At 38.4% G+C, this 15285-nt stretch overlaps 1 protein-coding gene across 1 annotated transcript in view; it reads left to right on the top strand.

The window, feature by feature from the left end:
* Positions 1-15285, top strand: part of dchs1b (dachsous cadherin-related 1b) — a 213746-nt gene that overhangs the window by 182476 nt on the left and 15985 nt on the right. Inside the window, exons 11-15 of the mRNA XM_022681444.2 lie at positions 262-1111; positions 6045-6284; positions 9096-9221; positions 10954-11163; positions 13224-14090. Coding sequence (XP_022537165.2) covers positions 262-1111; positions 6045-6284; positions 9096-9221; positions 10954-11163; positions 13224-14090 — 2293 coding nt within the window. The remainder of the gene's footprint in view (positions 1-261; positions 1112-6044; positions 6285-9095; positions 9222-10953; positions 11164-13223; positions 14091-15285) is intronic.

The raw sequence follows: 15285 nt of genomic DNA, 5'->3' as shown, positions 1-15285 counted from the left end.
TTCAGAGCTGTTTTTTTTTTCCATTTGTGAAGTCTCTGATCTGCTGAGGGTGTTGCTTAGATTGTTCCTGTTCTTTTTGAAGAGCCGTTTCTTCAGTTTTCTAGCAGAACACATGAAAGCGATCTTACTGTGACCATGAAATTACAGACTGTATGAAACTGAATATTTACAACTTCCTAAAGATCATGAGCTCATGTCTGTTGTTGATGACTCTCTTTGATGATTCTCGCCATTGTCTTTCTCTGTTTTTTGAAACCACAGATTCTTGGATCTTCTAGAGCTGCTCCCAAACCCAACACTCTGTCCATGACTCTTAACTCGGTCGAGGGAGCCAAACCAGGCTCCGTCATTGGTTCAGTACGGTCACATGACCACCGTGACGTGGTACTTGACGGACAGGTGACGTACCTTGTAGTGGGTGGCACGGATAAGGATGGGACCTTCATGGTTGACCGGCTGACGGGAGATGTGTACTTGGCCAGGGAGCTGGACTATGAGAAAGGAGCTCTGTATACGTTAAATATCGAGGTGGAGGACTTCTCGAAGGCCTATCCCAGCACCTATATGATCCAGCTGGACATCACAGTGCAGGATAGCAATGACCACGCCCCAGAGTTTCCTGAAGACCCTGTGACCATCGTGGTTCCTGAGAACATGCAGCCAGGCTCCTCAATCTACACCTTCCAGGCTGCTGATAAGGATGGCAGTGGGCCCAACAGCGAGGTGCGCTACTCCATCCAGCATCGCTATCCAGACCGCTCAGACCTCCTGACCCTCGACCCCATCTCTGGAGTGCTGACCCTGGGTCAGGCACTGGATCACGAGGAGACCTCCAGTCTCTTCCTGGTGGTTCGAGGTACAGACTCTGCAGTGGACCCAAACCAGAGGCGTTGGGGCTCGGTCACCGCCCGCATCTTTGTGACGGACGAGAACGACAATGCTCCCATCTTCAGCTCCCCCACTGCAGTCAGCGTGATGGAGGATCAGCCCGTGGGCTTCGTGCTCCTCTACGTGATGGCTCGTGATGCTGACCAGGGTGAAAACGGACGAGTTTCCTACCGTATCCAGACAGGAAATGCAGGAGGCCGCTTCAGCCTCAACCCCAATACTGGTGAGTCTGTAACTGGTAGAGACTAAACATTAAAGGAGAACTCCAGTGTGAAATTGACTTGGAGTGCAGTTAAATATGATAAAAAGTATGAACTTTTGGCGCCAAGTGGTCCAGCGGTCTAAAGCGCTGCCACTATGAGCAGGAGGTCGCAGGTTCGAACCCCCACTCATGCAGCTTTGCCATCAAGCTGCTGGCACTCAGATGGAGCTACTTTGAGTTTGTTAATGGTGTAAAAATAGTGAATTCCCTGGTATGGGTAATGTTATGCCCCTATCACTAGCATTGTAAGCCTGTTAAGAGCATCAATTAGAAGCTCTGTATTTCAGGAATGCAAGGTGAGAATGGAGGTGGGCGATTCAACAAAAGTTTGTACTCATTATCATGTTTCACTACAACCCAAGTCCATTTCACACTGGAGATCTCCTTTAATGGTGTAGTTGTTTGACTTTGATTCAGATTCAATAAATTACTGTTAGTAGCTTCTTATAATTAACTCTTGTGTGGTGTTCATATTTTTGTTACTCGTTTACTTTGTTACTTGTATTTAATTCAGCAAAATTAAGCAATTTTACATTAAAATGCTTTACACATGCTCGCTTCACCTAAATTGCAAGCAATATAAACAGCTTACATGGTTAATATTTGCCCTTTACCTTTCTTATGTTACATTTCTTTTTTAAAGTGCTACGCTTTTTTTATTAGTTTTTTAATAAAATGTAAAAGAAAATTAATTAAACTCAAGATATGAGTAAAAAAATTGTTTAGTTTCAAATTTACAAATGAAGCAATGTTTATTAGCCCTTGGCCAAACATACTGTATGTAATATAAATGTGTGTGTGTGTGTGTGGGGGGGGGGGGGGGGTACAGTGTGTGTTTATCGAAAATGTGTTTTGATATATGTTTTTCACAAGAAATGAGCCAATGCCAATGAGAATTTTTTTTTTTGTATCATTTGATGAAAAATGAAAACGGGTACCACAGACCCGAACACCACACAAGGGTTAAAACATAATTATATAAACAAATGATTTTGCTATTTATAGGTTTATGTTTGAGTAAAACAATGCTGTGCACTACTAATTAACTGATTTATTCATTTACCAGCATATATTTATTAGTTGTTTTTTTTCCGCTTGAAAATCAGACTATTCGGTTGACTAAGAAAGCCTTTAATATAAAGAACAGCCAATTTTCCCAACTTCCCAGCACTCAGCTTTATGCTCCTTTAATTCAAAGCCAAAAATCCTCAAAGTCATTGAGCAGGAGGCGAGGGGCTTCTCTGAAGGGGTTTATAAATGTGAGAGCTGTTTTATTTAGGTTAGCTCTACCGCAGCCTTTTGATTGGATGTGCGTGTACTGTATACATTAGTTAGAAATGTCTCCATCATCAAAGGCTCATAATAAAGTCCCCACTCAGTGCTTATTCTGAACAGGATTAGAAAGGCAGAGACACCTAATAGAGCCGCCAGCTGGAGGGTGTTTTTCTTCCATTAACGTCAGAACGCTTTACGAATTAATACGGGTCGATATTTCATTTCTGGTTTAAATCAGCCGTGATATACGTATTGCAGCAGTGGCACTAACCAGGGTGGGATTAGGCCTGAGTTTGTGTCTCGGGGAGCTTTAATGAAGTGATATTGACCAGACTTGGGGGATTAGGCTTTAACAGGGTTTTGAATGGATAAGGAGTTGGACTTGAGTTGTAGTGGAGTTAAGCGCAAAAGCAGAAAAAGAGTTTTTACATTTCGAGTGGAATTTTATTTCAGCTACAGCTACTGGCTGTAGCTACTGGAGTGTTTAGAGCTTATAAATGATGAAGTTCAACTTATATAGTGTCTTTCTAGAAACCCAAGGACACTTTACAATTTACGCAGTTTTACGTACAGCCATTTATACTGAGCACTCATCCACACACCGGTGAGAAGAGGCAGCCAATAGCGCACAGCGTACTCTCAACCGGAAACAACTGTCCACCTGGAGGACTGCATCGGGCACTACAGCATTTTACCCAGGACAGAGTACCAATCCATATCTGGGCACACAGTCATACATACATTTACACACACTTTACACACACAGATCAATTTAGAGTAAACGTTTTTTCTGGGTAATTTAGAGTATCCAATTTTACTAGATTAATTTACACACTTAGAAAAGTAAGTGCAGATTTGTACTTAAAAGAGTACCCATGTAAAAGCTTGTACCCATGTTTTTTGTGCCAGTAAAGATTATAAATATTACAAACATTATCATCAACTGAATATGTGTCAAGAACTTGATGATCCACAACTGTCTGGCTTTTAAATAAAAAATGTGCAATTAAAATATATATAGTTTATTAGTACAGTGATACAGAATAGTGAATGTACCTTTTGGCTGCAGGTTAAATGGTACAAATTTGTACTTATTGCTGTTAGAAATTACTTTGTACTTCAGAGGGAACAAATCTGACCCTGTAAAGACCAATATTGTGACTTTGAGGGTACAATTATGAAGAGTGTACCTTCGAGTACAAAAAAGTACTCATATCGTACCTCTATTTTTTAGAGTGTAAAGTATTCAATTTCAATAAAAAATTTCTGATTTAGATTTAGATTATCTAATTTACCTGATCTCTATGTTTTTTGGACTGTGGGAGGAAACCGGATTTCTCGGAGGAAACCCACGCAGACACGGGGAGAACATGGAAACTCCATCCAGATAGGGACTTGAACCCAAGACCCCAGTGCTGGGAGGCGAAGGTTCTAACCACTAAGCCACCATGCCGCCACGCCCACAGTCTAAATGTATAAATCGAGACTTCACTCAAATGTTTGGTAGTATATGATGGACAGGCTGGGGGTCAGACAGTCAAATCAGTCCAATCAAGTGTAGAGACATTGCGAGACCCCAACCCAAGACCTCCTCTCGCTCTCATACAGAGGCAAAAGGCACTTTTTTCTGCTTCTTTTTCTCTTTTTCACTGTTTTTCTGTTGAACGCGGAGACATTATCGAGGAGGAAAGCAGAAGGGAGAGTCAATTGGATAATAAAACTCTGGTTTCTACTTGAGGATCCTGCGGTCGACTTTTTTTCAGTAGTAAAAGGATCCTGGAAATTTAAGTAAGTCAAGCCTTTGAGTCTTTTGGCTCCTGCAGTACTGCAGTAGCGTGTGCAGTGCATGTGGTTTGAGTGAGAAGAATGAGAAAGACTTCTATTTTGGCGGCAGGAGTGAGGGAAAAGCCACTCTGCTTTACCTCGTCTTTTATTTTGCGGTAGAGGAAGGATAATTGTCTTTTTTATCGTTTTGTCAACTTTTGAATCGTGTGAATAATGTAGTTTTTCAGGCAGAAAAAAAAAACACATAGCAACACATAGCAAGCACACAGCAGCCCAGCCTGCAGTACAGTTCATTTGTTTTGTGTCCTTTAGCGACTTTAATTACAGTACCAACAGTTCTGGCTCCAATATCTAAGTAAAATTTAATTAAGCAAAATGTTTAACTAAAATATTCTCATATCAGGAATTATAACATATTTTGTATCATAAATTATTTGAGTAATATTGCATGAATTAATTAAGTAATTGTAATTGGGTAATATTGTATGCAGAAATGAAGTAAAGTTTACTAAAAGAAAGGATTGACTGAAGTTCAGTTCACTTATTTACTCTGTGTAACATTTAAGTCCTGAAACAGAGCTGAAGTTACTTAAATTTATCTGAAATTAAATGTACTTAAAAAAAGCAAATGCAAAAAAAAAACACTTTATTCCTCCTTTAAAGGTGAAGTCTTTTGTGAAATAGACTTGTGGTGCAGTGAAACATGATAATGAGTACAAACTTTTGAACACCTTCGTTCACCTAAGCATTCTGAAATACAGTGCTTTTAGCCGATGCTCCCAACAGGCTTACAATGCTAGCGATAGGGCCATAGAACTGCCCATGCAAGGAAATCCATATATTTACACCTTTAACAGACTTAAAGTAGCTCCACACTTCATTGGTAGAATTCTAAAGGGACCTGATATTTAAAACAAGGCACTGAGAACTATAAAAGTGTTCACCTTGTTTATTTAAAACACTGTTTATACACACAGTACCTTCAGGTACTTTTCTGTTCGTGCCCATTTTGAAACTAAGTTATGACAAGTCGACTAATGTGTGTAAAAACAGTCATTTTACTAAACTATTCGTGCACATTCCAAAGTTTTTAGTGCCTCGTTTTACACGTCAGGACCTTTAGAATTCTACCAATGAAGTCTGGAGATACTTTGAACTTTTTAATGGTGTAAAAATAGCATTTTTTTGCATGGGCAATTATATGCCCCTATCACTTGCATTGTAAGCCTGTTGGGAGCATTAGATAAAACTCTTTATTTTAGAATGCTGAAAATGAACGGAGGTGAACTATTCAATAAAAGTTAATTTAATAAAAGTACTCGTTATCATGTTTCACAGAGGACTTCACCTTTAAAGGAGGAATAAAGTGTTTGTTTTGTTTTTTCGCAACTTTCTGCATTTGCTTTTTTTAAGTACATTTAATTTCAGATAAATGTAAGTAACTTCAGCTCAGTTTCAAGACTTAAATAGAGTTACATAGAGTAAATAAGTGAACTGAACTTCAGTCAATCCTTTCTTTTAGTAAACTTTACTTCATTTCTGCATACAATATTACCTAATTACAATTAATTAATTAATTGATGCAATATTACTCAAATAATTTATGATACATAATATATGTAGAATATTTTAGTTAAATATTTTGACGCAGAAAGTTGCGGAACTTTTTTAAAATAAATTTTACTTAGATATTGGAGCCAGAACTGTTGGTACTATAATTAAATTAAGTTATTAAGTTATTTTGAACCTCTTTATCCATAGTGAGGAAGACACAATTTTAGCATTTTTAAAATGAATTTCATGAATTTCTTTTCTCAAATTCTCTCCTCCTCAGGTTCTCTGTCCATCCTCAAAGCCATGGATCGAGAGGAGCAGGACAGCTATAATCTGACTATCATTGCTGAGGATCACGGGACCCCGCAGCACTCCACCACTCAGGTGCTGTCAGTGCAGGTGATTGATGTGAATGATGAAGCTCCGTGGTTCGAGAAGAGCGAGTACGAGGTTCAGGTCAGAGAGAACCAGCCAGCTGGAACCACCGTACTCACCGTATCTGCTACCGACAGAGACCAGGGTAAGACAACACATTTACTAGACATTCAGGGAGTTTAACTGGGTTATATTAGGTAAATGCATCTTCAGTGCATCTTATAATGTGGTGCTCCTTATGTATGATTTTTACCAGTCAGGTATTAAGGAGCAATAAATCCACTTAGCGTTATAGGCCTACAGGAGTTTCAGTTCAGTTCTCCAGCACTGGGACTATAATAGCATTAGCATTAGCCGCTAAACATGCTAGCTATTTCCTCGTTCAGAGACAAGTATGTTTGACTGTAGTCTGTGTATTTACAAACCGCTAGCTTATATCGCCATGGGTCACCGAAACACTTGGGGTTCCTCAGTATAGCTCTGTTGGGCAGCATAGCTAGTGGTTAGCCGCTAATGCTAGTGGTCCAGCCTTAGTGCTGGAGAAATTCAGGAATCTAAGCTTACTGTAAATAAACAAAAGCGCTTTAGTCACCCAAATAAAGAGTTTTCAGGAGAGAAATCTGGGTAGATTAACATCCAGCGCTCGTTTAACTTTAAAAGAAAGTCAAATCTGTTTTATTACAGGTTTGTTTACTAAGCTTAGCTTACCCAGCAGCGAGACCTGCTGAATTAGACGCTCATTGAGAATGTGCCCTATAATACAATTCGTCTTATAGTGCAAATAATACAGTACTTTAGGGTATCAGCTTAATGCTAATGAATTAAATTCTTTTTTAATAGGATGAAAAAGCAGGTTTTGCCAAAAGAGAAATAAAAATATAATTTAACATTTTAATAAATGCTATACTTTTGTATTTATATATATATATATATTTGTAAAACAAAGTAAAGAAAGTAAAGAACTTAAGGAAAATAATGCATAAATAATGTGGAAGCTTTCACATTATTCCCAAGGCAGTTCTTCTGTCAACTGTTTCTTAAGTTTTCCCGTTTTAATCGAGAAAAATGTAAAATAAAACCATTTAAACCTCTTTATATATCAAATGGTCAGTTGCTTTCTTCTGCAAACCAACAAAAACAAAGCACACACTCTGTAGTAATAAAAACATTTTTTATTTTTAGTTTTTTAATCACTGCAATAGACGTGTGGGCAAACAGTGTATTTATAGTCAGGGCTTATCAGCGTTTCCTCTCCTGCTCATTTCCTTCACTTTAAATGTTTCAAACATTTCCTCCTCCAGCTCCGGTTTTGACTGCAGGAGTTGGATTTGGAATCTGTTTTTGTGAATGCTCTGTGACTGAGCAACTAATTAACAGAAAGGCCTGATTAGACTTTACCAAAAAACACAAAAACTAAGCATGAACAGTGAAGGAAATACAGCTGTGGAAAAAAAAAATAAGAAACCACTTAAAAATAACGAATTTCTTTGATTTTACCAAGTTGAAAACCTCTGGAATATAACCAAGAGGAAGATGGATGATCACAAACCATCAAACCACCAAACTGAACTGCTTGAATTTTTGCACCAGGAGTAAAGCAGCATAAAGTTATCCAAAAGCAGTGTGTAAGACTGGTGGAGGAGAACATGATGCCAAGATGCATGAAAAAAACTGTGATTAAAAAACAACCAGGATTATTCCACTAAATATTGATTTCTGAACTCTTAAAACTTTATGAATATGAATTAGTTTTATTCTTTGCATTATTTGAGGCGTTTCTCATTTTCTGTAAATAAATGCTCTAAATGAGAATATTTTTATTTGGAATTTAGTAGAAATGTTGTCTGTAGTTTATAGAATAAAGCAACAATGTTCATTTTATTCAAATATAAACCTATAAATAGCAAAATCAGAGAAACTGATTCAGAAATATTTTTTTTCCAGAGCTGTTAAAATAATTTTATATATCAAATAGTTATATAATATATATATAATATATATAATAGTTTTTTAATCACTGCAATAGACGTGTGGGCAAACAGTGTATTTATAGTCAGGGCTTATCAGCGTTTCCTCTCCTGCTCATTTCCTTCACTTTAAATGTTTCAAACATTTCCTCCTCCAGCTCCGGTTTTGACTGCAGGAGTTGGATTTGGCACCTGTTTTTGTGAATGCTCTGTGACTGAGCAACTAACAGTCAGGAGTGCACATTCCGTACCTCTGCAGTTTACAGTTGCGTGCCATCGTTTCAGAATTCAGAGCTGTGGCTTGTTGGTAAGCAGCAGCAGCAGCAGCAGTGAGGGGTTTTAATCGCTCATATGGAGAAGATTGTGGAGATTGTGGAGATTGTGGGGATCCTTCTCACTCTCCCGGACTGGGTGTAAGGGCATGAAACAGAGTGGCTGTAAAGACCGTCTCCAGGAGCTATTATCGGAGTAAACAGGTGCCGCTGCCAAGTCCAGTCCACTCCGCACGCAACCTGGCATCCGTGTGCCAACTCCACACAGCCACAGTGGTGAAAAAGTGCCAAGCCTGAAACGGCCAGCTCGCACGGAACCCGGATGATAAGAACACTTTCTTCATTTGCACTTTTTTGTGTATATTTGTTCAAGAATACTTTTTTACACAGTTTTAAATAGCAGTTCTGGTTCTTTACAGAGTCATAATTAAAGTAAAGTTATTTAGCTGTCACCAGACACCAGCTCTCTGATTGGATAGACGCATTGTGTTGGATAGATTTATTTGCATAAAGTTTACCTCGACTTAACTTTTCATTGCATTGCGTTCCTCCAGACCCATTGGAAATGAATGGGATACATCATTGTGCGTTGATGCGACAGAGCAGTGTAAATCTCCACAGTCCACAGCAGCTTGTTACAATTATAAAAATTCTAGTTAGAAGTGAGAAGGGATTCATTAGCTTGTTTTTTTCACCGTTGCTTTAATTGCGTTTCAGGCACTAATGGACGTGTAACATATGGAGATGTGACAGTAGACGGCTTTATCATCGCTCCTGAGACCGGCGTCATTTCCCTCACTAAAGTGCTGGACAGAGAGCAGCAGGATCACTACACTGTAACGGGTAATTCACTCTTCCTCTTTATTTTAGTAAAGAGTAGCAAACTACTTCACTACTGTACTTCACTACTAAATTACTTTTTACCTGTATCCACTGGAGAATTATTTTTACTACACTACTGTACTTAAGTACTAAAATACTGTATCTGTATCTACTGGAGAATTATTTTTACTTCACTTCTGTACTTAAGTACTAAAATACTGTATCTGTATCTACTGGAGTATTATTTTTACTTCACTACTGTACTTCACTACTAAATTACTTTTTACCTGTATCTACTGGAGAATTATTTTACTTCACTACTTTACTACACTACTAAACTTCTTTTTACCTGTATCTACTGGAGAATTATTTTTACTTCACTTCTGTACTTAAGTACTAAAATACTGTATCTGTATCTACTGGAGAATTATTTTTACTACACTACTGTACTTCACTACTAAACTACTTTTTACCTGTATCTACTGGAGAATTATTTTTACTTCACTTCTGTACTTAAGTACTAAAATACTGTATCGGTATATACCGGAGAATCTTTTTTACTTCACTTCTGTACTTCAGTACTAAAATGCTGCATTTATACCTATTGGAGTATTATATATTTCTTACTTATACTGTACTTAAGTACTAAAATGCTGTATCTGTATCTACTGGAGTTGTATTTTTACTTCACTTCTGTACTTCAGTACTAAAATACTGTATCTGTATCTACTTGAGTATTACTTTTTCTCCTATTTTAGTACTGTATTTAAGTACTAAAATACTGTATCTATACCTACTGGATAATTATTTTAACTTCTCTACTGTACTTAAGCACTAAAATGCTGTATCTGTATCTACTGGAGTATTGTTTTAACTTCACTACTTTTTTACATAAGCACTAAAGTACTGTATGTGCATCTACTGAAGTATTATTTTTTATTTTACTACTTTACTTAAGCACTAAAATGCTGTATCTGTATCTACTGGAATATTTTACTTCATTACTGTACTTAAGTACTAAAATGATGTATCTGTATGTACTGGAGTATTAAATTTCTCCTACTTATACTGTACTTAAGTATCAAAATGCAGTATTTGTATCTACTGGAGTATTATTTTTACTTCTTCTTCTTCTCTACTGTACTTAAGTATTAAAATGCTGTATCTGTATCTACTGGAGTTTTAATTTTACTTCGCTACTGTACTTAAGTACTAATGCTATATCTGTATCTACTGGAGTATTATTTCTTCTCCTATTTTAATATGGTACTTAAGTACTATAAATGCTGTATCTGTATCTACTGGATAATTATTTTAAATTCTATACTCCTTTACTCCTCTTACTTAAGCACTAAAATGCTGTATCTATATCTACTGGAGTATTATTTTAACTTAACTACTTTACTTAAGCACTAAAGTACTCTTCATCACTGAGATCAATTAAGAAATCAATCTGATCTTATAAGAAGGAATTTTCACTTCTCTCTGTAGTAACTACATAACACAGTACTCTACTTTTACTCTCAGTACTTCAGTACTACATTTTAGAATAATCTACTTACAATAGTACAAAAAGCACCAAAAATGTTGAATACTTTACTACTTTCACTTAAGTGTGGTGGTGTTCTAGTCACTTTTTTAATAAATTCGTGTACTTTTACTCAAGTCTGGATCTCTAGTACTACATTCTGTCTATAATAAGCTTTATTATCAGTGTGTGGTTGATTTGATATCTTTGTTATGTGTGATTTAGTGTATGCCAAGGATGGAGGGATGCCCCCTAACTTTGCCAAGGCCACGGTGCACATCACAGTCCTGGATGAGAACGATAACGCTCCAGTGTTCGGGAGGCTCCAGTACAGTCTCGAGCTGCCAGAGAACCTTGAACCTGTAGAGCTTTTTATCATCAAAGCTACCGATCAAGACAGCGGAGACAGCGGCCATCTGGAGTACAGGATAACTGGTGGGTTGTGTGGAGAGGAGGAGGCCAATACATACTGGATAGTGTGAAACATGTAGAGGCCAGGACTTACAAGAAAGAGCAATGCTTATAGTAGTGATAGTAGTTCTGTAGTACTTTTTTCTCTGGTTTTAAAACCACTTTTTAAAGTTGCCAGTTTAGACTTAATTTCTTTTGTTTCTTTTTTAAGATTTATTAATGATTTCAGTGTCTAACAACAGTCTGCAAATTGCATGTTTTATAGATACGTACAGATAAATTCAACCTGAAAGTCTAATAATTTAAACATGATGTTATTTTTTCTGAAAATGCAAATAGTGAAATTCAGAAATTTGCTATTTCTTTTCCTCATTACTGAAAACTCTTTTTACTACTTGTGCCACATAACATTTTGTTGGTTTGGTCCACTTCCATGTGGTTTACAAAGCATTCATTAAAGCTAAGTGAGTCAACAGTTAAAAGTAATGCAACAGTACAAGCAGATCTTTTTCTGATTAAAACACGAAAATAAAGTTGGTAAAGAGAAACAGATATGTGGGCAGATTGGGTTAAAACAATGGAAAATAATTTTTTTTTAATATTTAGAACATGCAAACAAATGGAAAATGCAAATAATCTGTCCCAAGATTTTCTTGACATGCACTACCAGTCAGAAGTTTTAGAACACCTCTGTTGTTAGTTGTTCAGTAGCTGTGCTACTTGTTTTTTAAACAATATATGTTTTTTGAAGTCTTTTTCATCCTCTTTTCTCCTAATGGGGATTCTCCATTAGGGCTCCCTCTATCACTAGTAATGCTACGACAGGTGAGGTTAAAGACTAGCACATGCCTCCTCTGATACATGTGAAGTCAGCCACCGCCTCTTTTTAAACCGGCTGCTAATGCAGCATTGCTGAGTAGCATCACAGCGCTAATGCTCGGAGGGAGCATCACAGCGACTCAGTTCTGATACATCAGCTCACAGATGCCTTGTACTGATCAACATCACCCTTTGGAGTGATGTGGGGAAAGAGCGCCATCTACTGTACCCACCCAGAGAGAGAGCAAGGCCAGTTGTGCTCTCTCAGGGCTCCGGCAGCTGATGGCAAGCTACATGAATGAGATTCGAACATATTAAAGCACCTAGTCCGCTAGACCACTCTGTCTATCAGTTGTCAGTTAATTTCTTTTTCTTATAGGCCCTGGCAAATTTTGTACACTGGATTTTGTACCATTTTGCTTTTAGACTGGACCTGAATAGTTTAAATCGAAAAAATAAATGAAAAAAATAGGGGTGTTCTAAAACTTTTGACCGGTAGTGTATCTTTAAACTTTAGTTTTAGGAAACAAGGCAATAGTCATGCTAAACCCTTTGTAGGAGATGATAATACAAAGAATTTGGTACTGGCAGAATTAAACCTCCATATTTTTATATATTTTAAGTTTTTTTTTAACATTGATATATTTGCATTTTTTTTTGGACACCCATCACATTTTTGTAAATATCTTATTTTTCCTTCTCATGGGAGAACACTGAATATATGAAACTTTGATACAAAAGTAGTCAGTGTACAGCTTGTATAACAGTGAATATTTGCAGTTCTTTCAAAATATCTCAACACACAGAATGTCTAAACCACTGGCAACAAAACTGAAAATGGCCAAATTGTGCCCAATTAGCCATTTTCCCTCCTCGATGTGACGAGGTCTCAGGTGTGAATGGGAAGCAGGTGTGCTAAATTTGGTTTATTTGCTCTTAAATTGATCAATGGATATTTAGCATGGCACTTCATGGCAAAGAACTCTCTGAGGATCTGAAAAAAATCTTGCTCTACATAAAGATAGCCTAGGCTATAAGAAGATTGCCAACACTCTGAAATTGCAGCTGAGCTGCAGCATGGTGGACAAAACCATACACTGGTTAAACAGGATGGGTTCCACTCATAAAAGGTCTTGTCAAGATTTTACTTTTGTTTGATACTTTATACTGTATCTGCTGAAGGGTTTCTTAAGTGGACTCAAGTATTTCTAATGTGACATTGCTTTATTATTTCTTTTTCTAAACCTTTCCTTCTCTTTCTTTAGTTGGAGATCCAGACGGAGACTTCCAGCTAGACAGCAGTTCAGGAGCTTTGTCCACTTCTCGACCTCTGGACCGAGAAAGACGGGACAGTTATTCTTTAGAAGTGGTCGCCCAAGACCGTGGGACCCCCTCCCTCAGCAGCACAGCCACGGTAGAGATCACCGTCCTGGACGTCAACGACAACAGCCCCACCTTCACTAGCAGCAGTTACACTGTAGATGTTTCAGAAGACGCTGCTGTTGGGTCGTCACTGCTGGACGTGACGGCTAAAGATGCAGACGAGGGTCAGAACGGTCAGATCTTGTACTTTCTGAGCAGTGAAGCTCGAGGAGACTTCACAGTGGACCCTGACACAGGTAGGATCGTCACCGCAGCACCACTGGACAGAGAGAAAAGAGCCTCCTACAGCTTCCAGGTGTGCGCTGTCGACCTGTCCCCGGCCACGCCCCGCAACACCACGGCCCAGGTCACGGTCACCATCCTAGACGTGAACGACAACGCCCCCTTCTTCATCCAGGACCCTCTCATCATCAACGTGTCCAGCAGGAGTGTGGCCACCAACCATGTGGTGGCCACCATGAAGGCTGAAGATAAAGATTTTGGGGCCAACGGCTCCGTGTTCTACCGTTTCGCCATGCCAGTACGAGGCTTCTCCATTAACTCTCTGACTGGAGAGATCCAGACCACAGAGCTGTTGAGCAGCTTGACCCAGAGTCAGCGCACCCTCATTGTGGAAGCCATGGACCAGGGAAGTCCAGCACAGTCCTCCCTGGGCGTGGTCATCATCTACGTGAAGGAGCAAGACTACCAGGGCATCCGATTTTCGCGTACCACCAGAGATGTCAGCATCCAGGAGAACGCAGCCAAAGGTTCGTCATAGAGTATCATGCTATATGCAAACTTTTTTTTCTCATATTTAAAAAAAAATAAGTATTTTATTGAGATTTAAAGTGAGAGACCAATGCAAAAATTAGCACATACTATAAGTATGTAGAGAAGAACAAGGTATTAAGACCCCTTTACTCTGAAACGTGCAAAATAAAATCCAGTTCAATCAATTCCCTCCAGAAGTCACTTAGTTTCAATTAGTTAATAAAATACAGTTTTGTGTGTTTTAGTCTTAGTATAAATATAAATACACCTGTTCTGTGACTAATGAACAAAACAGTACAACGAAGACCAAGAAATTCACCCCAAACTGACAAATCAAGCAAGGAAAGCACTGCTCAGAGAATCGGCCTAAAGGCCCATGGTCACTCTGAAGGAGCTGCAGAAATCTACAGCTCAGGTAGGAGAATCTGGCCACAGAACAACTATAAAGTCATGTAGTCCGCAAATATGGCTTTTATTGATTTTTATAGAGTGGCTTGGAGAAAACTACTGTTGAAAGAAAGGCATAAAAAGTGCCGTCTGCCGTTTGTAGCCACAAACCATGTAGGGGACACAGCAAACATGTAGAAGAGGTTTCTGTAGTCAGATAAGACCAAAGTGCAAAGAAGTTTGTGTGGCGGAAAAGTAACACTGCTTGTCACCTTGAACACACCATCCACACTGTGAAGCATGGTGGTGGGAGCATCATGCTGTGGGGATGCTTTTCTTCAGCAGGGACAGGGAAGCTGGTCAGAGTTGATGGGAAGTTGGATGGAGCTAAATAATTCAGGGCAATCCTGGAAGAAAACCTGTTGGAGGCTGCAAAAGACTTAATACTAGGAAGGAGATTCGCCTTCCAGCAAGACAATGACCCTAAACATACAGCCAGAGCTACAATATTCATGTGTTAGAATCGTCCAGCCTAAATCCTGAATGGGCAAAAATCTCAGTCTCTAGATGTGCAAAGCTGGTAGAGATATACTCCAAAAGACTTGTACTACGAAGTATTGTTGTAGGGAGCTGAATGCATGTCACACATTTTTTTTATATATTTATTTGTTTACCATGTATAATGTTTGTTCCACTTCACAATGATGTGCTACTTTGTGTTAGCACAAAGTCTATCACTTAAAATCTCAATAAAACACATTACAGTTTGTGATTGTAAGGTGACAAAATGTGAAAAAGTTCAAG

Source organism: Astyanax mexicanus, chromosome 20 (assembly GCF_023375975.1).
Source record: "Astyanax mexicanus isolate ESR-SI-001 chromosome 20, AstMex3_surface, whole genome shotgun sequence".
Lineage (NCBI taxonomy): Eukaryota > Metazoa > Chordata > Actinopteri > Characiformes > Acestrorhamphidae > Astyanax > Astyanax mexicanus.
Note: the sequence above shows the minus strand (reverse complement) of the source record. Positions and strands in the feature narration are given on the sequence as shown.